The 27117-nt window shown below is 50.9% G+C and overlaps 1 protein-coding gene across 1 annotated transcript in view; it reads right to left on the bottom strand.

Annotated features, from left to right (window-relative positions):
- Nucleotides 1-27117, bottom strand: part of KIF26B (kinesin family member 26B) — a 409198-nt gene that overhangs the window by 51932 nt on the left and 330149 nt on the right. The window contains exons 6-9 of the mRNA XM_045084746.1: nt 20547-20753; nt 16303-16396; nt 15015-15277; nt 12354-12537 (exon numbers count right to left, since the gene is read on the bottom strand). Coding sequence (XP_044940681.1) covers nt 12354-12537; nt 15015-15277; nt 16303-16396; nt 20547-20753 — 748 coding nt within the window. The remainder of the gene's footprint in view (nt 1-12353; nt 12538-15014; nt 15278-16302; nt 16397-20546; nt 20754-27117) is intronic.

Raw genomic sequence — 27117 nt, 5'->3', positions numbered from 1 at the left:
TAGATGACATCACACGGATGAAATCAATGGTCTAACCTAAAAACAAAACGTATAAAACGGCTGTTTCTAAGACACTAGACATCAGGCAGTGAAGGGCCAGGAAACAGACAAGGGGAGCACTGCCTGTGCCCAGCTCACTGCCAGGGATGGGATGCTGCCGGCGGATGCAGTGGACTACCAGAATGGAGGAGACAGACTGGAGACAGTCCAGGGAGACCAAGGTGGCAGCAGCTGGCAGGACAGAGTACTGGAGAGAAGAGAACGTGGGATTTGCAGAGAGCCCCTCAAGTATTCAACAGAGTCCTGGTCAGGACAGGCATGCGAGGGACCACACAGCTGGGGAGTTAGCCACCCAGGAAGATTAGAGGTAACAGCGCACAGCACTCACGCAAGGCCAGGAATAATGCCTGTTTCCAACAGCCATACTAGAAAACTCAAACTTCACCAGGCATGGGGTAGGGGACCCAGAAGGGTCTCGCTTCTGTAGCCGGGAATGCTTTGCCCAAGATGAGCATAGATCAGGTCCCACTTACCAAATCTTAAAAGCAAGACCAGAAATGATTGAACTGTTTAGAAATAACTATAACCCAAAACAATGCTTAAGAATATTTATAAGACACAGAGCACCTGGGTGGCTCAGTCGTTAAGCATCTGCCTTCCGCTCAGGTCATGATCCCAGGGTCCTGGGCTCGAGCCCTGCGTTGGGCTCCCTTTTGGGCAGGAAGCCTGCTTCTCCCTCACCCACTCCCCCTGCATGTGTTCCCTCTCTTGCTGTGCCTCTCTGTCAAATAAATATTTTAAAAAATATATATTTATAAAATACAAAGATGTCCAGCATCCATCAAGAAGGCATGCAAAGAAGAAAATGAGACTCATAATGAAAAGATAACTGAAGCCAAACAGAACTGACTGATATTATTAGATAGTGATGGTGAAGGACATTAAAATGGCTAAGGCCATATTGCAGGGGTGCCTGGGAGGCTACTTGGTTAAGTGTCTGCCTCTTGACTTTGGCTCAAGTTACAATCTCAGAGTCGTGAGATCAAGCCCTGCATCAGACTCCACTGCTTGGGATTCTCTCTCTCTTCCTCTCTCTCAAAACAAAAGCAAAAAAGGTGAAAACCCAGCTATGGCAATATTTCAAATGTTTAAAGACTTAAGTAGAGACATGGGATAATTAAAAAAGACAAACTGCTTCTGTAACAAAAGGAAAGCTAGAGCTAAAAAATATACTGTATCAACGGCAGATCCCACCTCACAGCAGGGAAGCCTTGTAAATTTCAAGACAAAGTCACTGAAACTGTCCAAAATGAAGCAGAAAATTTAAAAATAAAAACACAAACAGAGGGGTGCCTGGGGGGCTCAGTGGATTATGCCTCTACCTTCGGCTCAGGTCATGATCCCAGGGTCCTGGGTCTGAGCCCTGAGTCTGGCTCTCTGCTCAGCGGGGAGCCTGCTTTCCCCTCTTTCTCTCTGCCTGCCTCTCTGCCTACTTGTGATCGCTGTCAAATAAATAAATAAAATCTTAAAAAAAAAAAAGACACAACCAAGACTTTCTCAATCTTGAAAAAAAACTACAAACCCCCACAGATCTACGATGAGCCTCAAGCCCAAGAAATGTGAAGCAAACTATGCTAAGGCTCATCACACTGCTTAACACCAGGGATAATGAGGAAAACCTTAAAAGCAACCAGAGGAGGAAAACGGGTCCCCTAGAAAGGACCAAAGAAAAGGAGGATGGCAGGTTTCTTGTTGGGACTGATACAAGTGAAAAGACTGTGAAGCAACATTTCTAAATGTCAACCTAGAATAATATATCCAACACAAGTATCATTCTCAGGCAAAGGGAAAGAAAGACTCTTTCAGACTAAAAGAGCTGAAAGGATTCACCAAAGCCAACCCACAGAGGATATACACAAAGGAACAAGGAAGGAGGAGCTCTAGAAAGGATAACTGCGCCAATAAATGCTTGCCCCCCTGCCCCCCTGCCTAGTATTTAAACCTCTTTGAAAGATAACCAGCTGCTAAAGCGAAACTAAGGCCATTGTCCTGTATGGATTCTAATATGCAAAATTCAGAAGTTCAAGGACAATAGCATGAAGATTAGAAGGGAGCGAATGGAGGCACTGCACTGTAGGGCTCTTACTCCATTCATGAAGTCCTAGAACATCACTTGACAGCAGACTGTAAGAACAACTTTAAAAAAAATAAGATTTTATTTATTCATTTGAAAGAGTGAGAAACAGAGAGAGCACAAGCATGGGGAGAAGCAGAGAGAGGGGGAAGCAGATTCCCACTGAGTGGGGAGCCCAATGTGGGGCTCGATCCTGGGACCCCGAGATCATGACCTGAGCCAAAGACAGAGGCTTAACAACTGAGGTGCCCCCAGACTGTAATAATTTAAAGGTTCATACCATAAACCCTAAAGAGATCAGTAAAGAGTGAAGAGTTGCAGCTAGGAAGCCAACAAAGGATCTAAAGTGAAATTCTTAAAAATATTCAGTAAATCCAAAAAAAGCAGATTTAAAAAAAAAAAAAAAGCAAAGGAAAAAAAAGAACAGGTAAGTTGAATAGAAATCCTAGTGAAAAACAAGAATTTGGACCAAACCATGTCAATAATTACATGAAATGTAAATAGTCTGAACATTCTTATTTGAAAGGTAGAAATTGTCAGACCGCACAAAAGAGCGAGCCCTTGCCATAGGCTGCCTATGAGAAACGCACTTCAAATATAAAGAAACAATCCATTAGAAGTGTAAGAGTGGGAAAGCCTGGACCATGCAAACAGTGCCCGTAAGAGAGCTGAAATGGTTATATCAATATTAAACAAAAGAAACTGAAGACAAAAAGTGTGAATAGAAGCAAATAGGAACATTTCATAAAGGTGATGATTGATTAGAGGTCCTAACAATCAAAAATATTTATGCATCTAGTAACAGACATTCAAATACTTGAAGCAAAACCTCATTGAACTCCAAGAATAAGCGAGTCTGTAATTACAGTTGTAGGTTTCAAATAACACTTTCTCCAGAATTGATAAAATGTGTAGACAGAAAACCAGTAAAGATGTTGAAGATTTGGAAAACACGGTCAACCAACTTGACATTTATAGAACACTCAACCCAACAACAGCAAAATACACATTCCTTTGAAATTCACACAAAACATTTCCCAAGGCAGACCATATTCTGGTGATAAACCAAGTCTAAGTAAATCTTGAAGGATTCACATCAACGTATGTTCTCTGCCACGACGGAATTCAATCAGAAGTTGGCATGGAAAGATATCTGGACAATTCTCAAATATTTTCAAACTCAAGAGGACTGTTCCAAATAACCTATGGTCATAGCCAGGATTTCCTTGATACCAAAAATAGACAAAGACATTACAAGGACAGAAAACCAAAGACCAATATCCTTCATGAACATGGCTACAAAATTGCTAAACAGAGAACCACATTAGGAAACTATCTAGGAGCATATAAGGAAGACTTTACACCGTGAGTAAGTGGGATTTATCCCAGAAATGCAAGTTTGCCTCAGTAGATGCAGAAAAAACGTTTAACAGAAGTCAACATCTATTCCTGATTAAAATTCTCAGCAAAATACTGCTCAGAGGGCAGTATCCTCAGGTTGATAGGAGTTTCTGAAAAATCTACTGCTAACATCACACTTAAGGGTAAAAGATCAAATGCCTTCTAAGATCAGGAATGAGACAAGAATGTCCACTTGTACCATTTCTATTCAATGTTGTGTTGGGGTTGTAGCCAGCACAGGAAGTCAAGAAAATAGAAAAGGTACCCAGATTGATAAGCAAAGAGTCCAATAGTCTTTGTGGACTAACACGGTCATCGGCATAGAAAATCAAACAGAATCCACACAAAAAAGCAACTAGGATGAATAAAGAGAGCTTAGCAAGGTTGCGAGATACAAGACCAACGGATAAAAATGAGCCGCATTTTTAAAAAAGATTTTTTTATTTATTTGACAGACAAAGATCACAAGTAGGCAGAGCAGCAGGCAGAGAGAGAGGGGGGGGAAGCAGGCTCCCCGCTGAGCAGAGAGCCCGATGCGGGGCTCGATCCCAGGACCCTGGGATCATGACCTGGGATAAGGGCAGAGGCTTAACCCACTGAGCCACCCAGGCGCCCCCACATTTTTTTTTTTTAAACAGGCTCCATGCCTGAAAGGCGGGGCTTGAATTCACACCCCAGGATCGAGAGTCACACGCTCTACTAACTGAGCCAGCCAGGCTCCCCTGTATTTCTAGTATTTACAAACAACTAGAGATTGAAATTTTAAAATACCATTTGCAGAAGTGCCCCTAGCCCTGCTTGTGCTCTCTAATAAAATCTTTCAAAAGAATTAAAATACCATTTATAATAGGATGAAAATACAAAATACTTCAGTGTAAATTGCACAGAAGCCAGATCTATACACAGAGAACAACAGAGTATTGCTGAGAGATGTTCACTGAGACCTAAAAACTGGAGACAGACACTGCGTTTGTGAGTCAGAAGACTCAGCATCGTTGAGATGTGAGTTCTGACCAAATGGACCTACAGATTCAGCGTAATCTCTGTTAAAATCCCAGCATTTTTTTTTTTTTTGTAGAAAATAATGCTGCACTGTCCATTTAGAAGCCAACTTTAGAATTTATATGGAGATGCAAAGGACCTAGAATAGTCAAAACCACCTTTAAAAATAAAGACAGAACTGGAAGGCTAGTAGTACAGTATCCGATTTCAAGGGCTGTTATAAAGCCACCAGAACCCAGGACAGTGTGGTCTTGGTGTAAAGCTAGATGTAGAGATTAATGGAGAAGTGTAGAGAGTCCCAAAACAGAGCCACACAAATATGAACGAGGAATTTTTAACAAAGGTAATTTAGTAGAGAGAGAATAGTTTTCATAACAAATGGTACTGGAGCCGTTACACAGAGTTCAGGGCTGCGAGGCTGAGCCCCACACTGGGCTCCACACTCAGTGTGGGGTCTGCCCGAGATGCTCTCCCCCTCTCCCTGTGCCCCTCCCCCACTCACATACATACTCTCTCTCCAATTTTATATATATATATATATATAAGCTGCAAGTGTTTTCCCATTATGTTAGCAGGTTTTTCAGAAACATTTTTATCAGACTGAAGAACTTGTCTTCTATACACACACACACACATGCAAAAAAAACCCTTTAATCCATACATTGCACAGTTTACAAAAAAAAAAAAAAATGAATCAAAGACCTAAATATAAAACCTGAAATTATAAAACTTCTAGAAGAAAGCATAGCTTGAAACCTTTCTGATCTTGGGTTGGGCAAAGATTGCTTAGCTATGAAGCCAAAAACGTGATTTATAAGAGAACACACAGAAAAGCTGGACGTCGTGAAAACTATTTCTGCTCTTTGAAATACATGGTTAAGAGAATAAAAAAGCATGCCACAGCCTGGGAGAAAATGTTTGCAAAACATCTACCTGCTAAAGGACTTTTATCCAGAGCATATAAAAAACTCTCGAAGCTTAATTATAAGACAAAAACAATTTTAAAAAGGTCAAAAGTCACGTTGGCCAAGAAATCTGGAGGGCGAGGGCTCTGTCCTTTATCTCGACTGTATGGACGTGTTCAGGGGCTTATACACAGACCGCAAAGCCAAATATGTGGGTTGCTCTATCTCAAGTGTATCTTGTTAAAGCTATTTTGTTTCTTTAAATTAGGATTTTATTTGTTTGAGAAAGAGCACGAGAGAGTGCAGGAAGGAGGGGCAGAGGGAGAGGGAGAAGCAGGCTCCCTGCCGAGTAGGGGACCCCCGCTCCCCCACGCCAGCGGGGCTCAATCCCAGGACCCTGAGATCATGACCTGAGCGGAAGGCAGGTGCTTAACACACTGAGTACCCCTGCTTTGTTCTCAACCAGGAAACCTGTCGTGACTGTCCTGTTGGAGGGCAACTGGGCTTCACCCTTTCAAGACTGATGCCCCCCACCCATCCTGTGCAATGTGGCCTTAGGCAGTTCCCGAGAGGGCGGGGACACTGGGCTCTCCTTCTGCCCGGGCACCACTCTCCGAGGGGAGTGACCTCCTTCCCTGCACACAACCCCAGCTTCTAGATCGGCTCCCCACCGCCCCACTCCCCAGGCAGCAGCAGACCCTGGCTCCTCAGACCCCTGGATTCCCACCTCCCAGGGTGGCGCAAGTCCTCCTGCTTCTGGGACAGCTACTGTTCCCTCTGCTTCCCCTGCTCTGCATGGAAGGCAAGCAGCAAAGGTAGACACACAAGTTTCCAGAAGTTGTTGCAGAAACTGTGACTTTTGGGGCAAGGCAGAAAAGGGGTTGGGGTGGGAAAGTAGAGGCAGGGGGTGTGATGGGCCCGGGGCTGGGTCCTGGGGACCTAGGATGAGCCTGTGGCCAGTCCCTGGGTGTCCACAGATCTGTGGGCAGAGCCCACAGAAGCGCGGATGCGGGAGGGCGAGTCTCTGCGCACATCACAGGATGGAAACATTTGGGAACGACTGTCTTAACCCTCACTTTGCTCTACTGAGTCCTCAACGTCCACATCTAGGAGAAAGGGTGAGGCGTGTTTAGGGAAAGCCCGGCATTTCCATCCACAGGGGCCCAGTGATTCGGATACGTCCACGGCCAAGAACTGTTCACATCAAGGATGCTACGTTTTCTCCCCCTTCCCCTCTCCCCAGGAAAAACCCTCACGAGGGAAGAAACAACACGAACTTTTTTTTTTTTTTTAAAAGATTCTACTTATTTACTCGACAGAGAGATATCACAAGCAGATGGAGAGGCAGGCAGAGAGGGAGACAGAGGAAAGAGGGAAGCAGGCTCCCTGCTGAGCAGAGAGCCCGATGCGGGACTCGATCCCAGGACCCCGAGATCATGACCTGAGCCGAAGGCAGCGGCTTAACCCACTGAGCCACCCAGGAACCCAACACGGAACTTCTTTATCCCATTCCGTATTATGCAAGATCAGGTCACGGCAGCACGCTAGGGAAATGGTTATTTTTAAAGCAAAATATCATCTGTTTTGCAACCTAATTACCTAGAGAGGAGCAGCTCAGATCTCCCACCTGGGCTGCAGATTAAAGGGCAAAGACAGGGACTGGCTGGGACTTTGAGACTCTAATAGGCCATTTGATGTAATGGAATAAAATGCACAACGTACACGGAGTAAAACAGAAGACAGAGAACAAAAGCACAGTTTAGCCCAGCCGAAGAGCGTTATGAAACACCTATAATTAGGGCTGCGTGACTCAGAACGGGAGTCCCAGCCAGCCCGTGGAAAATCGAGTCTGTCCGTCCAACCCACTCAAGTTCAAGCAGCCACGGAGTCCTGGATTCCACGCCTGGGGTGAGTGAGTGCGCCCCGGCCACGTGCTACCAGCAAGGACGTGCGTCACTCCGGATGGCTGGCGAGAAAGTTCTGTCATCGAGGACAGTCCGAGATTTCCGGGGTCGCAGCGCGGGGTGGACGGATCCCAGTGGCCTTCCGCCCCCCTTTGCTCGCGCTCTCCTGGGTATATGGCAAGTCTGGAGCTCGGCCAGACCCTCCCCACAGGCAGCAATCCTGATCTCCCCCCACTCCTGGGCCACCCCCCTAACTCCCGCTGGCCGAGGGCCCGGGAGGTGCCGGGACACGCTTGTCTCCTGATGGCACTTAATTCCTGCAACCATCCTGCAATGCGGCATCGGTTCCGTGGGGCAGACCAGGAAAACGAGGTTCACGGGGGTCAAATAAATCGCCCCCCCCAATACATGAAAAAATAAATGGCCCAACATCTCCTGGAAAATTATCGTGGAAGCTAAGACGAAAAGCCACGGGTAACTGTAAAGGGAGCAGAAGCGCCTTTAACTCACCTTCTCGCAGCTTCGCGGTTCCCAAACTTGGCTGCGCGCTGGAATCACCTTGGGAGCTAAGTAAACACAGGCGTCTGGCTCCTGCACCTCGGCTTTCCAATTTAACCGGCCCGGAGTGCGCCACGAGCCCTGGGATTCACTGGAAAGTTCCCCAGGTGACTCTTGGTTGCGGCCAAATTTGGGAATAGCTGCCTTGCCGCGTGGCCCTCACCTGTGAGCTCTGTGGATGGATGGGATCCGCGTGGCCCGGGCTGGCTGTTTTCCCATTTGTCTGCGCTCCCTTGCTCCCCGCAGGTGAGCTGTGTACTTAATGGGTCAGCGGGGCTCCCTCATAAACCCAGGGATGCTGCTTGTCATCACGGAAAAAACAGAAGCAAATCTTATGCAAACCAGTAAGATACAATCGTGTAAAGAGAGCTAGTGTTTCTTTAAGAGCTAAACTCAAGGCTTTGGAAAGACAAGATAAAAATGAGTTCTTCGGAAAGAGATGCTGAGGGGCCCCTGGGTGGCTCAGTTAGGCAAGCGTCAGCCTTCGGCTCAGGTCAGCCTTCGGCAGGGTCCTGGGATCGAGCCCCGTGTCCGGCTCCCTGCTCAGCAGGGAGTCTGCTTCTCCCTCTCCCTCTGCCCACCCCCCGACCCCACTCATGTTCCCTCTTTCAAATCAATAAAGAAAATATTTTAAAAATATTTTAAAAATAAATAAATAAAATAAAAATAAAAGAGATGCTGAATTTGGTGGAAACGAGAAATTATAAAGTGGGGAAAAAAAATGGAAGAAACGTCTTTGAGTTCTCAAATCACTTAGAAGAAATTTAAAGCAAGAACCAGACTATTAATATGAGCGTGGTTTATAAAAGCAGAACTTTAGGTTGCAAAGTCATTTCGAAGAGAAAAACCCATATCAGAGGATGAATAAATAAATAAATACCCATTTGTGTGTGTGTTTTGAAATATTACTGAAATAAATATTCATGAGATGAAACGTTCATGGCGTGAATGTACCAGTTTTCAGGATCCTCCCTTCGGACTAACTTTCTCAATTAACCATCTCCTGCTTGTGCTGCACAGAGGACCTCTCTGAACTCACACCACCTGCTGATGTGAAAGGTAACCGGATGGTCTTTCTCTTTCAGAAATGTCGCTGAACGAGGTAACAGAGAAGCACTGATGTTTTGAAAACACAGAACATGTTCCGTTTGATTTCAACATTGTGGACAGTCTCCTGGAAGACCCGTTCATGAGGAGAAGCTCTTGACCATTCGGGCCCTCGGGCTCTTTCCCAAGGCTGGAATTCCCACAGGGGCTCTCAGCCTTCACACATGAGCTTGGCAAAGCAGGGGAAGGCTCCAGAACCATTGGAGAGTCGGCCCCACGAAGACTCCAAAAACTCCCTAAACCAGGGAAATATTTCAAGTGTAACCAAAGGCTATGTGTGAAACAGCAAATTTTCTCTCCTGGTTGGACCTGTTTAAAACATTTTTGTCTGCCTCTTTATATATGTGTGTATGTCTGTACACGTGTGCATGTAAAATACACACGCGTGTAAGATTCAGGTGCATGCACACACGTGGCAAGCTCTTCCCGAGAGACCCGTCTGAAACCCACCATCTCAGCCACCGATGGCCCGTTGTTCACAGCGGCAGACTCCGCTCTCTGCTTCCCTGCAGGGTAACTAATTAATAAACTTTCCTTTAATTGAGTTCTGCCTGCCAGGTCCACAGGGATTATTACTTATGTATAAGTAAACAAAAATTTCCATTTTAAACAACACTCTGAATCACCTTATTATATTTTAAGCAGATAAAAATTCAATGAAGTCAAGCGAGCCCCGGGCCGGGGGCCGCCTGTGCACATCGGAGCCTAGACTCCTCTCTTCCCGGGAAGCCGGGGGCCGTGGCAGGCAGGTGACGTCCCCTGGTCTCCCCCCCAACTCCCCCTCGCCGACTTCTCATCTACAGACACATTAGAAAGTAACGAAAAGGGTTTTGGGGAGCCATTAATGGTACTTGTCTTTTCCTTTACCCTGAATTTATTATTTAAAAGCAATTTGCCTTCACGATATATAAACAGCCAGGAGGCGAATGGGATCTTAAATATTCCATAAGTGCCCAGACGTGCTGCGGAGTGACTTGGACAGGGCCCAGCCCACACCTCTGTGAGGCTCAATTTCCACTTCTTACAGTCGAAGTCATTTCATTAACTGTTTATTTTCAAGATTCTTCCCTACTTTCAGTTTCCACATCAAGAGCAGAACCACAAAGAAAAACAAGAAGAAGAAAAACTGAATATAGTTGTTTTCAGCACGGTTTGAAACCTAGAAGGAGAACGAGATTATACTGTCTGCCGAGATCTCCCGCTCAGCGCCACTTGGAAGCAATTTGGCTGAAAATTCGTACCTTTTGCAAGTCACCCTCTGCTGAAAGTACGAACACCCACGGCAGGCTCTGATTATTAATATTGACTTGAAAGAAGAGAACAGCTTAAAAGAGATAAAGCTTAAATAAAATAAAAAAGCAAGCTTCAAAGAATAAAACATTTCTTGGACTCCCCCATTCATGATGGTAAGACACGATCCAGAAAAAACAGTGCGTGCAGAATTGAAAGCCAGCCCCCAGACTGTTGCGGGGGGTGGGGGGGTTTCTGTGTCAAGTTTTAAAAGTCTGGATCTTCTCATTCCTGTCCTAACCCCTCGTTTCCTTCTTTGAGAAAGTTTTTCTAAACGGAAATGCAGTACTCGTGTGTGAGCCCATCACTGGGAATCAACTTCCTCTGGAAGTTTCCCATTCAAACTCTCTTGGTCACCCCGCAGTCAGACCTCCATGACCTTGGCTGGTTTAAGAGCAGTCCGGGCTGCTGCTGGCTGGCCACCCGGGGTGCCCAGTGCCCCACCAGTGAGGCCAATATCTCTAGACTCCTGGGCAGCCCCCAAGCCCGGGGCATATGGTGAGATCTCAGGCCTGGAGGTGGGAGGAGGGGTAGGGGCAAGTCTCTAGGCTCCGTCGAGAAAAATAAGCGAACAACTGGTACACAAAACCATGTGGGTAAGTCTCCGATGCTTCAAGCCAGATGCAAGAAGCCAGACACAAAAGGTCACACAGGGAATACGGGATTCCATCTAGATGAGGTTCTGGATAAAGGCAAAACTAAAAGGACAAAAATCAGATCAGGGGTGGTCAGGGGCTCGAGGTGGGGGAGGGGAGCTTTCGGTGCGGACAGCTTTGTTCTCTTTCTGGACGGCGGTGGGGGATACCCAGCTATACAGATTTGCTAAAATTCATCTAACAACACACCAGCAGGGTAGGTTTTTCTGAATGTGAACTGGATTTCATGAAAACTGAATGAAAGTAACAGTTAATGGCAGACGACGGGGCCAGCGGAGGCATTGAGACTGGAGAAGGGCAGAGCTTCCAATGGGGGCCAGAGAAGGCCCGAGAGCTGTTCCCAGGATACTGGCTTCCAGGTGTTCCAGCAACAGGCAGAGAACTGGGAAGCCCAGCTCCTGATCCTGGTTGGATGCCCAGCTCAGGGCCCCACCAAGAATTAGGTTTGTTGATTGCCTCTGTGTTAGCCAATTAACTTAACAATTTCCAGGTCCCTGGGTTAGTCTCCAAGCTTGGGGCTAATGTCTGTTTTCCGGGCACCCAGTGCCCCGAGGCAATCATTTTCAGGGAATACTGGAAGACATCGAGAGCATAGGGAAGCTGTCACCCAGCAGTCCAGGCCTGTGGCTCACAGGGGAGAAAGCCCAGGTCAACGGCCTATGCGGCCCATGCTTCAGAATCCCAACTGAGACGCTCCTTAGAGCATCGAGCCTACACGACTTGGCAGGCAAAGGGTCGGGCGCCGCACCGAGGTCAGTGCTGGCTTTGTAGCCCGAAGGGGCCTGTGTACCCAGCGCACTGGGGTCCCGGGGTTGCCGCTCATCATGGAGCAGGCCTGTGCCCCGGTCTTACAGAGGAATGCCGCCGAGGCACAGAGGAAGCCAGAACCTGGTTAGTTATCCCAAAGGCTGATTTATAGGCAATTTAGAAAAAAAATGCTTTTGTTTCTCCCGGGTCCATAGAGTGGACTCAAGCTACTGACAAGTAACCCATCACCAGGGTGTCTGGGGTGTAAATATTGGACCTTCCTGAAGAGTACCTGTAAAGTGTGTGCAAAAAAGATACAAGTCACCCGAAGTTTTTTCCATTTAAAGTTTGTCCTCGCTCACCATCCTCTGGTAATTGCATTTGTCAATTACCCTCGCCAAAGCAAACCCTTTCCTCCAGGACAGTTCAAAGGAAACCGCAGCCCAGGCTCTCTCATCGTCTGGAACTCCCAAGCAGCAGACTCTGTACCCTGCTAAAAAAGGGTCAGGGGCGCTTGGCTGGCTTGGTCGATGGACTGAGGGGGAGGGGAGCTCGATCTCGGGGTCGTGAGTTCAAGCCCCACGTCGGGCATGGGAGGGGCCAAGGCTGCCCCAGATGATGGGCTGGGCCTGGCCGCGGGTGCACTTACTTCCCCCTTTCCCGCTCTTCTCCATGCGGTACTGGTAGATGTGCAGGGTGAAGAGCATGTGGGAGTTGCGGTGGTCGTCCTCGTCACAGTCCTGCTGGCTGCCCCGGCGCGAGGCGATGGCGGCGTCCAGGAAGAAGGCGGCCTTCTCGGCCGTGGGCGCCCGCAGCTCGCTCTGGTTCTGCAGCTGGAACACACAAGCCGAGAGCTGAGGTCTCTGGCCCTCTGTTGTGCAGGATCTCGGAGGCCAGAGATCCTTCTAGAACAAGGGCCTGGACTCACGCGCAGCTGTCTGCTTCACAAACCCTTTGCTGAAAGGTAATACTGAGCATATGCAGTGGATAAAAGCTAGTTTCAGCCATTCCGCGGTTTCACGGCAAGTCTTAGCAGGTGTGAAGAGTGTAAGATTGTATCCGAGTGGCCAGGGAGCAGGGGGCCCAGCCTGACCTCTGCAGAGCCCAGCAAACCCACACCCTGGGCTATCCACCTACCTAAGAAAACCCGGAGGATGCAACCGCATCCTGCTCTCAAAGACTACAATGCTCGCAGACAGGCAGGTGGCATGATGGGACCTCAGGCCAGACGGCACCGGCTCCCCCAAGAAGGAAAAGCCAACCCTGGTTAGCTTGAACTTCACTCCCCATTACTCCAGTGACTTAAAGCCACTTTTAGACTTACATGTACGAGCATAGTTTTAAACAAGATGCAAAACCACCCAACATACTTGAATGTCTCATCTTGATTGTTTAAGGAATATCTATTTTTATCTTTAGTTTCTAAATTCACGATCATGACATTTAATCAATTAAGAAAGCATTGTGGGCCGTGTGTCTAAATCCTATCAGATCCCTTAGAAATTAGAGGAAACCTTCATTAGAACAATATTATCAGAATTGGAGGGGTGCCTGGGTGGCTCAGTGGATTAAGCTGCTGCCTTCAGCTCAGGTCATGATCTCAGGGTCCTGGGATCGAGTCCCGCATCGGGCTCTCTGCTCACAGGCAGCCTGCTTCCTCCTCTCTCTCTGCCTGCCTCTCCGCCCACTTGAGATCTCTGTCAAATAAATAAATAAAATCTTAAAAAAAAAATTGGAGCAACACTCCTTCTTGTGGGGAGACAAGGAAACCTCGGCTGTATTCAAACAAAGAGTCAGCCGTGTCGGTCTCAGGGCCGGAACACATTCTTAGAATTTTCTATTTCTGACTCTGACTGCGCTATCATTCTGAACGCTGAGAGCTGGTCTGGGAACCCGGCACCTCCAAAATCCTCAGACTTCAAAGAGAGACTCTGTTGTGTTCACTGTCCTGTACTTACTATGGCAGAAAGACAAGCTAAAGACTTTTTTTGTGATTTTTCAGTAAGAAGAGTTAAAATAAAGAGGAGTTGATGGGTTCTTCTTAGCCTTCAGAGAACCAGTGGTCGACGTGGGACTTCCCAGGCCGAGTTTTTATAAAAGTGAATGGAGTTGTGAGTGATGAATCACTGAATTCTACTCCAGAAACCAATATTGCACTCTGTGTTAACTAACAACATTTTAATTAAAAAAAAGTGAATGGAGGCTATAGCGTATCGGAACATCTAGGTAATTCTTGGAAAGGGAACAGAAGGCAGGTGCCACCGGACTGAGCTTCTCAAGTGCGGTCCCTGGACCAGCAGTATCACAGTCACATGGGGACTTGTGAGACGTGTTTTTGGGGATCTATCCCAGTCCTACAGAGCCAGAACCTGCAGGGTCACGAGATCCCCAGTGACCCATACGCACGCTGACGTCTGAGGGGCTTTTTTTAGGCACCTACATGTAATTTACAAGGAGTGGCAAGAGGGGATGCTGGAAAGGTAGGCGGGGCAGGTCACGTGGGGCCGTGCAAGTCACCACGAGTTTTGCAGCTGGAGGTCGGGGGAGATTCCTAACCGAAACGGAAGGATCTGAGGTGCTCGGAGCACGGGTAGAACAAAACCAAGTGCGAGTATCCTCACCTACGCCAACGGATCCCACCTGTGAGGAGGCAGGGGCTCATCAAAATGAACTTAATCTTAAAACAAAAATCTAGGAAATAAAGCCTGCTGGAGACGGAAAGAGCCGATTCTTCGGGATGGCCAGCAGGGAACTCAGAGACCTTCCTCCCCCTGCAGTCAGCCAGCGAGGGACAGACCCACACGGCCGTCCTGTGTCACACCCTGCACAGGCGGACGGGAGCTTCTCCGGCCTTCCACAGACCGAGCAATGATATCGTGGTGCTAATTAGAAAGTGGTTCTTAGTTTTTCCTATAGTGCTACTAAGCCGGCGGCAAAACCAGGGCCAGAAACGCAGTTTATAGAGCCGTAAGCAGCCCCCGTAGTGGCTGGAGCCCTTCGTGCAGAGCAGTAAATATTTTGGCTTGCTGTTTAAGCAAAAGAAACACTGGACTTCCCTTTTTGTCGAAAGGGGCGTAAGTAAAGTGAATTCCACCCCCGCCCCCCACGATGGCTACAAGGACCGTGGCTCCTGTTCACTGTCCATCAGGTTCAAGGTACAAATATTTAGGTTGGGTGAGCGGATGGCTCAGCAGCTGCGGCCACACGGCTCCCGGCCACCTTAAAGTAAACGCTCAGGCGCCAGCCCCGTCTGAGGAGGCAGCCGCGGGGGGGTGGTCACGGGCGCGCACCCCAGCCGGGAGCTGCTCACCTGCGTGCCGCAGATGGGGTCCTCGCACAGGTACACGCCCGGGGACTGGCCGTCCTGCAGGCTGCCCGTGGCCACCTCGGCCAGCAGGTCCCGCAGGTTCTCTTCCTTGCCCCACACCTCCACGGCTGAGATCCGCACCGAGAACCGGGCCCCCGTCTTCTCCTTGCGCTCATTGATGAGCTTGAAGAGCCAAGAGATGGCACAGGGGATGATGCCGAGGTCCTGCATGGAATCATCCTTTCCGATCATGGTGTAGGATTTCCCTGCGGGGAGCGTGGCAGGAGGGAACACAGGGTGAGCACGGGGAGGGGAGGGGGCAGTCTATGAAAGGAAAAGAGGGAAATACTAGGGGTTGAGGATCGCAACCACCCAGGGCTTCTCCTAGTACTAGGGACAAAGAACCGGAGCGCCCAGACCGGAGGACCGGATCTAAGCCTGGACGCGGCTCGAGGACAATCCCAGACACCAAGCGCCATCCAGCTGCCGCCCCGTTTTACACGCGGAGGGAAGGCCGAGATGTTCACCGCCGTAAAGGTTCTTTTTATCACCACCCAGATGAAACCCACAGCCTCGCAGTTTATATCCTTCCTCAAGTTAAATGCGGTGTATATTTTTATCGCAGGAGCAAATTCTATTAAAATCTGCATTGCTGCTTTGATCCGTGATCAAGAAGACCGAAGGAAGGCAGCTGAAATGAGCTTTTGGTCTCGGCCTGCAACAGGCCCCCCTGACTGCAAGGCTTTTGTGGGAACGTCTGCCAAGGGGCACTTCCGGAGTTCCCCAAATTCCTAACTTCCCCAGACGGCCCCAGGCCAGGATTAAGAAGGCACCTGAAGGGGGTCCAACCATCCAGACCCTGTCTTTTCTCACTTGGCTCAGCCTGGAGGCTGGGGACTAAGGCTGGCTGTCCGATGCCGTCCCCAGACGGGTCCTGACACGGTTCTGGGCTTGGCCTGGGGGCTGCTCCTGTGCCTTGTCCTGGGCTCCGTCCACCACTGTGAACCCCAGAGCCGAGGCTCGGCATGCATCCCCTCTCCTGGTGGCTTTCTGGGCGTGCCCCTGACCTGGACCAAGTGGGAGGGACCCTGCCACCCCCTTCTAGAAGCCTGGGTCTCCACTTAGGATGAACGCTACATTTCAAAAGCAGAAACGGTGAGTGGGGATTGTACAGTTGGGCACCTAAAGGCGACAACCTCCCCTTTCATCTGCAGACTCTGGGGCGGGAACAGAAGACCAGACCACGCGTCCGGGGATACACACGGCAGGAACAAGGAAATCGCTCACTGACCCAGCTTGGCGTGGCCGAAACAGAACACGCAGCCGTCCGCCCCGTTGACCACAGACTGGATCACCTCTGCCACGGTTCCAGCACACACTTCAGCCTGGCAGAAATGAAAAGAGACACGTGTGGTAAGTGGACCATTAGCGATGGGAACCGGAGCCCCCTTCCCTGGGACTCAGGTCTCGGGGGTCACGGTCTTATAGGTGGGTCAGGCCGTAATGCCGTTCGGAAGTGCTCAAAACCCTCTGGGACCTCAGCCTCTTATAAACCCAAGCCTTACACACGTGACCTATGAACCATTCTTCTGCTAATTCATGGGGCATTTCAGCTGCTGCCTGTGCAGGGCAGGTGGGAACAGGCTGCCCCGGGACACAGGGTGCTTTCGCGGACCTCAGGCCTTTGTCTGATCTGCCCTTCGTGGCTCCTGGACAAGGCTTTTAAACTTCCCACTGGCCGTCTGTTACCTGGATCCTTCATGCACACACACACACACACGCACAGAGCATATGAAATGGACCAAGCTTATTAGTGGGAAAAAGATGATGGACCATTTCAGGAACATGACCTTGAAACGTGGTGTTTCTAGTAGAAGCTGGAGGCCTGTGATCTACGTCGACTTTGTCTCCAACCTCCTTCCTCTTTCTTGTTCCACGTCCCCTTCTTTTTAAAACCAGCCTTTTCTTTCTCTCTGTGCGGATTCCACATACGTTATCAAAGGCCACCTGTCAGGCTGTCACCATGAGGGTTCTTCGGCCGGCCGTGTGGCTCAGCCCCCACGTGACTATCTAAATCCTGAGAGGGGGGCTGGACTCCTGATGACTTTTTGTATTTCCCCACTAAAACCCAGTAATTCAGAGCTCTGCAAACCAGGGGAATTCTGCGAATTCCGCGGCTGCACCTGGAGATCCTAGAACTTTCTCTGGGCAGCAGGAGGACAAAATCACGGATGGTGTGCTGTCCCCACCACCGTCCGAGCTCCAGGAATCCCTTCGAGGTGTCAGAGCCACGTGCCACACCCCCACAGCCCAGGGGGTCGGAATCCAAGAGCCACGGCCTTGCCAGGAACGGGGCTGCAGGGCTGCGACGGGCCCGAGTATTTGGAAATCGATTCTCTCTCCCAAACCCAAATAGAAAACCCACACTCCCACCCATTCTCGAGCGTGCTGGTGGTCTCCTCCGCAGCTCCGCTGCGGGCTCCTCTGGGGCCGAGGGGGTGGCAGGACGAGGCTGCTGTGGGGACCGCGGGATCTGCCACACCCCCGGGACCCCTGCAGCGATAGGCCGGCTGGAAGCCCCGAGACGGACGCTGGAGAATCTTGACGGAATTTGTCACAGGTGACTCTGCAGCGACGGCTGGATGAACCCCGCCTTCTCGGGCCTTGAGAAGCAGGCGGCCTTCCCGAGCACAGACTCCGGGGCAGGGCCGGCTCCGCAGAAGGCCTCTGCGCACCCACAGGGGTAAGTCCCCCCACCTGGCTTCCTGCTTCCGAATGTTTGTGCCCCGCCCCTTTCCCAATTCCTATGATGAAATGTGGTGGCATTTGGAGGTGAAGCCTTTGGGGAGGTGACGAGGTCACAGGGCTCACCCTCCTGAACAGGATGAGTGCCCTGAGGCGAGCAGGGCCCCATGGGCTCCTTGAGGCCATGTGAGGACACAGCAGGAGGACAGCTGTGAATGAGGAAGGGGCTCTTGCTGGAGCCCGGTTCTGCCAGTACTTTGACCTGGGACTTCCCGGCCTCCAGAATTGTGAGAAATAAATTTCCCTTGTTGATAAGGCCCCGAATCTGTGCTGTGTGTTATGACCGTCCTAACAGACTATGACAGCTCCCCAAAGCCAGAGCCTCAGTGGTCTGCCCCGGCGTGGGCAGCAGGTGACCCCAGGGGGCTCACAGGGAGCAAGGGCCGTTCTGGTCATTGCTGAGAGCTGATGTCCTGACAGACTGAAGAAAGCCAACCTCCTAGCGGCCTGGGCCTCCCTGGAGGCTGCTGTCCCATAAGCCACAGGAAGGACCTGAGGGCAGAAGCCTGCTGCTCTGTCCAGCTCCTTCCTGCCCCTCGTCAGGGGCTCAGATGGAGCTCGCCGCCGGGGCCCGGAGTCTGACTGTGACCCGCAGCATGACCCTCCCTACGTCAGCGATGACCTGACAGCACGAGCTCACGAGCTCGGAGCCCTCGCTGTGCTCTGGCTCTCTTCCACCAGGCGCCTCACGTGTCTCAACTCGTGAATCCCAACAGCCCAGGTGAGGACACGGAGGCCCAGAGAGGTCGAGTGACCCTCCCTAGGCCACACCGCCTGAAACCCGCTGGGGAGGATGGCAGGCACGTCGAGCACGACAGAGAATTGAAGGGGATATAGCAACGCTTCCCTCTTTTATGCCGCAGACTTCGAGGAGAGTCAAGCTGGTGAACGTGTATGAAACTTCCCGGAAAATGCACCGTTCGTAGAGATATGCCATGTATTCTAATAGTGGCCATTTTAGCAAAACTAAAGCATTCCGAAGCCAGCGTGACTGTAAGCGTTGAGCCTCTGAGCTCTGCCAACCCCGTGTGAAATGTCAGCAAACACGAGTGATAAAAAAGGCTCCTTTTTTCTGGAATAAACCTAAAACTCATTAATAGTCCACCCTGAATTTAGGGTTTGCCTTGGGACACTTTCAGCTTAGGGAGAATTGCTTTAGAGAAGTTTTTAAACCATGATTGTGAAATGATTTGTGGGCCACGTATTAGACACAACGTCAGGGTCGTGGTGGTGGGGTGGTGGAACACATTTTATGAAACGTAATAAAGTGAGGGACCATCGGACTGGCTTGCAAAGTGTTTTGTCTTCTCTTGGTGAAACTCTTTGGGGAAGCCACCAGTTCAGCTCATGAATGAACAGAGCCGATGCCATGTGCTGCGTGTCTGCGGGATAACATCGGGGCCTGAGCGAGCGTCCCCGAGGCCCACGCTCAGATGCAGCACGGAGGAAATTCACAGGAGCTACTACCCGGGTCTTCCAGTTCTGCTATAGGCATCAGTGATCCCGATGCGCCCCGCTTTATATAAATCTTGGAAAGTGCTGGAAATTTGTCCAGAAGATGCAGCTGTTGGAGCCCAATGTGCAGGCAAAGTAGGTCACCGTATACCTCTAACTTGGGTTATGGGTCTACTAGAAGCTTCCGTCGTGCCGGCTCCTTGCAGCTGAATCGCACCAGATGGTGCAACTGAATCTTCCAGTAGACATCTGCTCTTCCTGGGATGGGCTCCAGGAGCTCTGGTTCAGGAATCTTGGCACCCTGGCCCCCAAGAAGCCTCCAAGTTATCGTCACCGCGGTGTGGCCGTCATTCTCCACCTGGTGTGTGTGTGTCTGCCCCTTGCAATGTCAACGTGCAGCCCTTCGATTCAGAGGTGGGGTCTCCTCCTACCCCTCAGCCCTGAGCCAACAGAATGCAGCAGAAGCGACGGGCTCACAATACGGAGCCTACGTCTCGAGAGGCTTGTATACTTGGATCGTGCCATCGGTGTGACAGCAAAAGCCCCAGACAGCCCAAAGCCAGCCCGTCCCCGAACAGGTGAGGGCGTCCAGCCCAAGACTGCAATCATACGTGGGCTGAGCTGGAAACAGAAGAATGCTCGGCCGGCCTGCAGATTCATGGGGAGTAACAAGTGCTTACTGTTCTAAGCCACTGAATTTCAGAATTTTAGCGAGGTTTGTAATGCATCACTGGCTAACCCAGGAGCTCTACCCAGCCTCTCTCCTTCCCTTCCACGACACTCCCCTGATCTGAGTCACAGACATGTCAGCCTTAGCTTCTCGGCCTCTCACTTGCCCTAGAACCCAGCCTAACTCCAGCCCAGCTCCTGGACAACCGCCCCACCCCCCCGCCACCCGTCCCTAGAAGCCCAGGTAGGACCGGTGTCCTCATGGACCACAGACGCCACAGCCTCGATGCAGGCGTTCCTAAAACCCCCACTTCCGCCTTCTGTCTCCTGCTCCTGTAAGCCATCGGCAGACTGGCTCCCTCTTCCTTCTCTCCTAGGATATGTTTTATTAAGATCCCAGCCCAGTGATCCTGCCCAAAGTGGGACACCAATAATTCAAAAGGGCCGAGCTACTCGGGGGAGCCCTGAGTGGTTTCCAGAAGTTGTCGGGATGGAAGAGCGCCCTGGGAGACACCCTCCCGGCTCACAGGCTCTCACGACAGTCAAAGCTTCTGGAAACCCATCAGCGTGGCCTGAGCCCGAGGGGACGGGAAGGGGGACACCCACCTGAGACGCATCTTGTGGAAAAACAGCATCAAAGGCGAACATCTTAGGAGGAACCTGGTTGCTTCTCTTTTGGAAGACGTTCTGACCTCCACACGTCAGGGGGTCATACAGGGTGATCTGCTTCTTCCGTGGGTCCACCTTTAAGAAGGAGCTGGATTCCGAGGAGTCGCGAGCCAGGGTGGGGCAGATGCGGAGCATGACTTTCACCTGCCGAGAAACAAGGGCAGGAAAGGACCTGGAGTGAGACGACCGGATGCTTCTGGAAGGGTCAGCGTGCGCCACGGCAGGGAACCTTCTGGTAAATGATGATGAGGGTCAAGGGAAAACTAACTTATTTTTAGCTGCCAGGTGGAGCCTTTTGATACGTCCGTTGCTTTATTACAGAAACGGCACATCAGGTTGTCTCGTTATTAATATAGAGTGAAAACCAAACGCTGGTGGCCCACGTGCAGAGATGCAAAGCGTTTGGGACGGCTGAGGTCTCGGGGCGGCTGGAGTTCCCCTTGAAGAGAACTCGCAGATCAATAATCCACGGACATCAAAGTTAGCCCCGTAATTTACTCCTGGCCTCTGCCCGACCGGACTCTGCGAGACAAAAACCCACAGCGATTAGCGTCATCGTTAAAGGCCGGTGAAACGGCCTCTTGTTAACAGCCACGGCCTCTTGTTAACAGCCAGCATCTGAAATGTGTCCAAGGAGCAACGGTGATAAAAGATTTGTTTGAAGCGTGTTATTTGGGACCCCATGAAGTGAGTGCGCAGAAGTTGTCATCTCAGGGAAGGAGAGCGCGTCTCGGCAGGAAACGGGCGGCGCCCTTAAGCCGCCTCCCGAGTCATCGAAGACAGACCAGACGCGACCACCACCACCCGCTGTGGCCCTGTAGCCACGTGGAGGACGCACAGACCTACACGGCCTGCCCACGAGCCCCACGGTGTGCGGAAGTCAGGCTGAAGGCACGCGCGCGCGCACGCACACACACACACACACACACGGCTCTGCAGGCACAAGCCTGGGGGACCTGGGCAGCGTGTCCTCCCTTCCCGGCCTTTGTCACCATGTCGCTAGGTCAGTCCAATGGGTTGAGCACCTGCTGTGTGCCAGGCCCTGGGCTAGGTAGGCACTGGGGACGTGAAAGGTAGTGACACCTAGAGCGGCACACAGACAGACAGACAGACAGACGAGACAGGTGGTTTTCATACTACCACGTGGCGAACCCCGTAGCAATGTGTAGGGTTCTTTCTAAGCTCCTCTCTCTCCATCTCGCCTTCCTCATCGGATCACCTGTCAGGTCTGACGCATGTCAGTCGTGCGGTTTTGGGGAGAAGGGTTGTGATTTTTTTTAAATGAAATATTCCGGAGGTGTAGAAACGTCGGGATAACCTGCCCTGTGCGACATGGATGAAGGCTTCCTTCTGCTTGTCTTTCTTCCTGTCTTTTTCTCCCGGATCTAGGGACCCCGTGTCACGGTGGAAGGAGCCCATGGCTGGGATGCGGTCGCCCTCTCGGGATTCCAATGCCGGTTCTCCCACCGGGAGGTCTGTGAGGACTCCTGCATCTCCGGGGGGTCTTCCGTGTGCTGGGCTGTGCTCTCGGCTACAGAGCGTTATGTCGTCCTAAGAATCCAGCGCCTCGGCACACTGTCCGGATCTTACAGATGAGGGAACGGGTGTTCTGAACTTGCCGCCCATCCCTGAAAGCATGGGTGGCCGCGCTGCGCTCTGCTCCCATCTCTGTCTGACGCCAAAGCCAGTAACTTTTTCTATCACGGCCACCGCTGCTTCCCCTACGTGGTCCAGCCCCTCAGAGCCTCAGTGTTCCCACCTGCGTAATAGGGACAATGAGGCTTCTCTCGTGGGACTGTGGGGAGAATGAAACCTCCCAGGCTCTGATAGTGAAACAGTCACTGCGTATACGACCAGAAAGCTCCCCGTCTACCCTCCCATTCGGGCAATTCTCTTGTTCACCGTGAATGTCCCTGATCTTACTTCAGCTCCACTCATTCCTACCGCCCCGCCGCAGTGACGCCCGTGTGCTGAGGGCACGTACCCGGATCGCGACTTTCGGGGGTGTCTGGGAGCCTCCGGGCATTCTGTAAGCAAGTCCCCTCGCCCGGCCTCTGAGCGGTACGAGTCAAGGATGAGGCCACGCCAGGCAGAACTGATGGAAGTCACACGACCCACTGCTTTTCTGTGTCACAATTTCGCATGCGATTTCTGGGTAACTAAGCGGTGCTGAATGTAAGATACGAGCTAAGCCAGACCCGGGTCCACAAGGAGAAGCGGGAGAGAAGGGGCTGAATTAGGGAGTGTCTTTTGTCCTGGAGGAATGTTCCTGCGCCCTAAAGAGGTTCCAAGCCTGCACTTGCATTTCTGGGGACAGGCTGAAGATCACGGTCGCTCGCCGTTTCCACACGCCTGAACTCAGGGTGGGGGCAGGGGAATGTGACCCTCATTCTTTCCTTCACAATTCATTTCAATAAATGGATATTTATTTTCCCTGGAAAGGAAGGAAATGCAGTTTTTTCTGCTTGTGACTTCCTTGGTGTCATTATGCCTTCCGTCCAGCACCCTGCTTCCTGCTTAATCCCCTGTAAGTAACGTGCTTCGCAGATACCACTTGGGAGCAAGACTATCCCCCGGACTTCTTGCCACGAGTTCTCCCTCCAGGGGCCGACACCGTCAGGTTCCCGGCAGCACCGACTGCAGCCCCTCCTCGCCTGGCAGCTCTGGGGACTGGAGGGGGTCCCTGCACTTGGGAACGTGCCCTCCCTTCTCCCAGCTCTCAGGGCACAGGGGATGGTCTCTGATTCCAGTCCCAAAGGGCAAACCGGCAGGATGAGATCCAGAAAGCCAGGGTGCGGGGGAAGGAGGGCTCGACACCCCCGTTTGAATGACAGGAGACTGGCGCTTCCTGGCCCAAGCCCTTAGGGGTCAAGACCCCACTCGGCCTCATTTATGTGATTGCTCAGTGGATGATGCAGTCCGCTAGCGCTTGGGGTGGCCATGGCCTCTGTGTCTTGCTCATGAATCACGGCAGCCCCTCCCCCTGGGAGGCATGAGGGACTGAGGGTGGCTCTTCGAGAGACTGGTCCGGAGAGGCGGAGCCTGGCGCCTGAGCTGGGCCGACGCTCCATCAGAGCAGGAGACATGGCCATGCCGCTGGTCACTGGGTTCAAGGACATGGCACACACCTGGGGGTCTCCTCACTGCCCACCCCTCGACCCACAAGCTGTCCAGTGAGAGGCTTTCTTCAGACACGAGGGCAAAGGAAGGTTTTGGGCAAATGTGACCCTTGGGGGAGATCTCTCACCACTCAGAGAAGACCACAGAAGGTGGTGAGGGATTGGCTTAAACTCCTTTGTGAACGCCTACAATGAAGACCTTCAAGAGACACATAAGGAAACAGTGACTTGTCCCAAGCCACATCCTGGCCACCGCAAACGCTCGAGGCGTGAGGGTCAGTGAGAATATGTTGTTTGGCCACCAATAAGGTTAGAGGCTGCAGAATACATTACGCACTAATCAGCTTTTACTTCGTTTGCATTTTTATATTTTGAATCTCTTTATGCTGATGTCCATGGTCACAAACATTCAAGAATCAGGTCAGTAGAAATGAGTCAGGGTCAAGTCAGAGCAACCTAACAAGAAGCACCATTTGGCACCATTTTTGTCTTCATCCCAGAGGATCAGAGTGATCTTTAAGCCTTCCGTATCCAGTTTTCAGTTCCTAACATTTGCCTGGGAAGGATTCAAGGCCAATCAGAGGCCAAAGTCACTGGTTCACCAAAGTCCACCAACAGGAAGAAGAGCAAGAAAAATGAACCAGTGAGATCATCAAGGGGAGTCTAGAACAAAGGACTTGACTGTTGAGACCGAACAGCCAAACCGTAGAGCCCGTTAGCATCCCATGAGTTAGGACCCCGCATCCCTCCTGCTGCGTGGGGCTGGCGCCAGTGGCGGGGAGGCTGGGGTTCCTCGGGACGAATGTTAGCCATGGCAATAAGATCTTCTCTGCCTCTGACAAGAGGAAAGCCAGAGTTCGGGAGAAAGACAGAGTTGGCGTCCGGGCCCGGCCTCGTGGGAGTATGTGGGAGCAGTGCTGTGCTGGTCTCCGAGCGCACCAGGACGCCTTCCCTGGTTTCTGCATATTTTCAGATGGGGTTCAGCTCTTGAGGCAAAGGAAGGACAACAGAAGGGTCCGGTACCTATCGTGAACCCATCTCCTTTCTTACAAGTTCCAGATGTGACAGGCACACAGTGAACTAGGAACCAGGAGACTACGTTCTTTTTTTTTTTTAACGATTTTATTTATTTATCTGACAGAGAGACACAGCGAGAGAGGGAACAGAAGCAGGGGGAGTGGGAGAGGGAGAAGCAGGCTTCCTGTGGAGCAGGGAGCCAGATGCAGGGCTTGATCCCAGGACCCTAAGATCATGACCTGAGCCAAAGGCAGGTGTTTAATGGCTGATCCAGGCGCCCCAGGAGACTGGGTTCTAGTCCAGATGTCCCCACCACGGAGTGGCTGTGTGACCTCCGGTGTGGGCCTTGGTATCCTTATCCCTAAAATGGGCCTGTCGTGCTACCCCCTCTCCTTGAAGGACAGCTGGGAAGCCTACAAATACAAAATATTATTCTCAAAAGAAAGAAAGGATGCATATTCCTCACATCAACTAGTAGAAAATAAACTTTTCTATGTCAGATTAATCACGTCAGAAGTTTTTCTCCTAGGCTTAATTTTTAAAGATTTGTGTTGTTTTATTTGAGAGAGAGTGACGGAGAGAGCAGAGGGGAAAGGCAGAGGGAGAGAGAGAGAAAGTCTTAAGCAGACTCTGCACTGAGCACGGAGCCCGATGTGGGGCTCAATCTCACCACCCTGAGATCATGACCTGAGCTGAAACTAAGAGTAGGACATTCAACCAACTGACTGTGCCACGCAGACATCCTAAGCTTCATTTTAAATAATTAAGGCAAGAAAGTCTTTCATGAGCACGCACATACATGGTGACACGAGAGATGAGATAAATTATTTTCCTCCCCACCCCGCCCAACAAATTAAAGACTATGTGGTCTGCTTACAACTTTTGCAAAGATAAGAAATCCCTGTTCAACTTTTAATCTGAATACCTAAAATCTAGATGTGGTGTTTCCCTTATTTTATTCCTTTCTTTTCGGTCTCGACAAATGAGCTGGGTATGCTCATGTTGTCTCTCACAGCACATCATCCCTTCTGGAAGGTTCTCTAGGCATTCTGAGGGAGAGGACTGGAGGGACGGGAGCCGGAAACGGTGTGTCCTCACTCTGCATTCTTCTCAGCCAGCTTGATTTTCCGATCGACACGAAATTCAGCAACCCTCCGCGACCCTCCATACTTAGGACATTCTGACAAAACTAGGGTAAAAGACTCCGGTGAAGGTCTATTTTCTAAAACACACCACGAAGGATTTAGGGTGCAATCTTCCAGCTTTTATTCATTCATTCGTTCATTTATTAGATTTTATTTATTTATTTGAGAGACAGAGGGACAGCATGAGAGGGGAGAAGATCAGAGGGAGACACGGACTCACCATGTTGCTGGGAGCCCGATGCGGGACTCGATCCCGGGACCCCAGGATTATGACCCGAGCCGAAGGCAGTCGCCCAACCAACTGAGCCACCCAGGTGCCCCTCTTCCGGCTTTTATTTAAGGAGCCCTTTCCCCTCTATAAGCTGATTCTCTCACTAACCCACCGCTCACACACCGACCTCCATTCGTCTGACTTTCCTTCCCCCTTTTGGTTCCCTCCGTGTGCCCGCGTGGCCTGACGGACGAGAGCGAGGCAAAGAGGTTCCATAAAGGGCCAACCTACAGCGGGGCTTTACAAACGGAGACAGTTTAAATACTTCTCGGGTAAAATGTTTAGAAAGAATCCGAAGTTGTTCTTTCTGAAAGCAGATCTTGATTTCACGTGACTGAAAGGCTCCAGGAGTTTCCTGGGAGGCCGCAGGGGTCGTGTGTCAAATAGCAGTTGGTGTTGGAAGTCTCGAATGGTCCTCATCCCGGGGGCTGTGTTCCCTGAGTTTACAGGGGGAGCCTTTACACAGAGCTGGCAGAGCTGGGGTCCATCGAGGCATACTTAGCTCGCGTCTAACCCCAGCTCAGGCGTCACTTACAGGACAAAGCCAAATAGGACGGAATTTCTTTGATTGAAACACAACAGTCAGCCTCCATGCTCTGGTCAAGGTTCAGGGGGCTACTCTGCTGAAGGAGGTCCAGAGCAATAGGGTCTAGCTCCAAGTTTGGGGGGGGGGGAAGGAAGGCAGACGCCAGGAGGCTGAGTGCTGCCCTCCCGCGCCACCACCGGACCTATTCCAGGGCCAGGTCCCCTCTGTGTCAACAAAATCAATCACGCCATCCCGCACTTGGCACCTGCCGTCAGCACCGCGGCTGCAACTTCTTCACAAATGCTGCAAGTTTTGTATTTATAGAGGATTTTCTCCCTTCTAGGTTCCACTGGAGTCCCTACAGCAGCTTTACTGCGGAAAGGTTAATGTGATTGTCCCAAGCATCATCAATCCTTTATGACCGAGGTGG

Source organism: Mustela putorius, unplaced genomic scaffold, assembly GCF_011764305.1.
Source record: "Mustela putorius furo isolate JIRA1106 unplaced genomic scaffold, ASM1176430v1.1 tig00000785_pilon_pilon_pilon, whole genome shotgun sequence".
Taxonomy (NCBI): Eukaryota; Metazoa; Chordata; class Mammalia; order Carnivora; family Mustelidae; genus Mustela; species Mustela putorius.
This window is presented reverse-complemented; position numbering and strand designations above follow the sequence as displayed.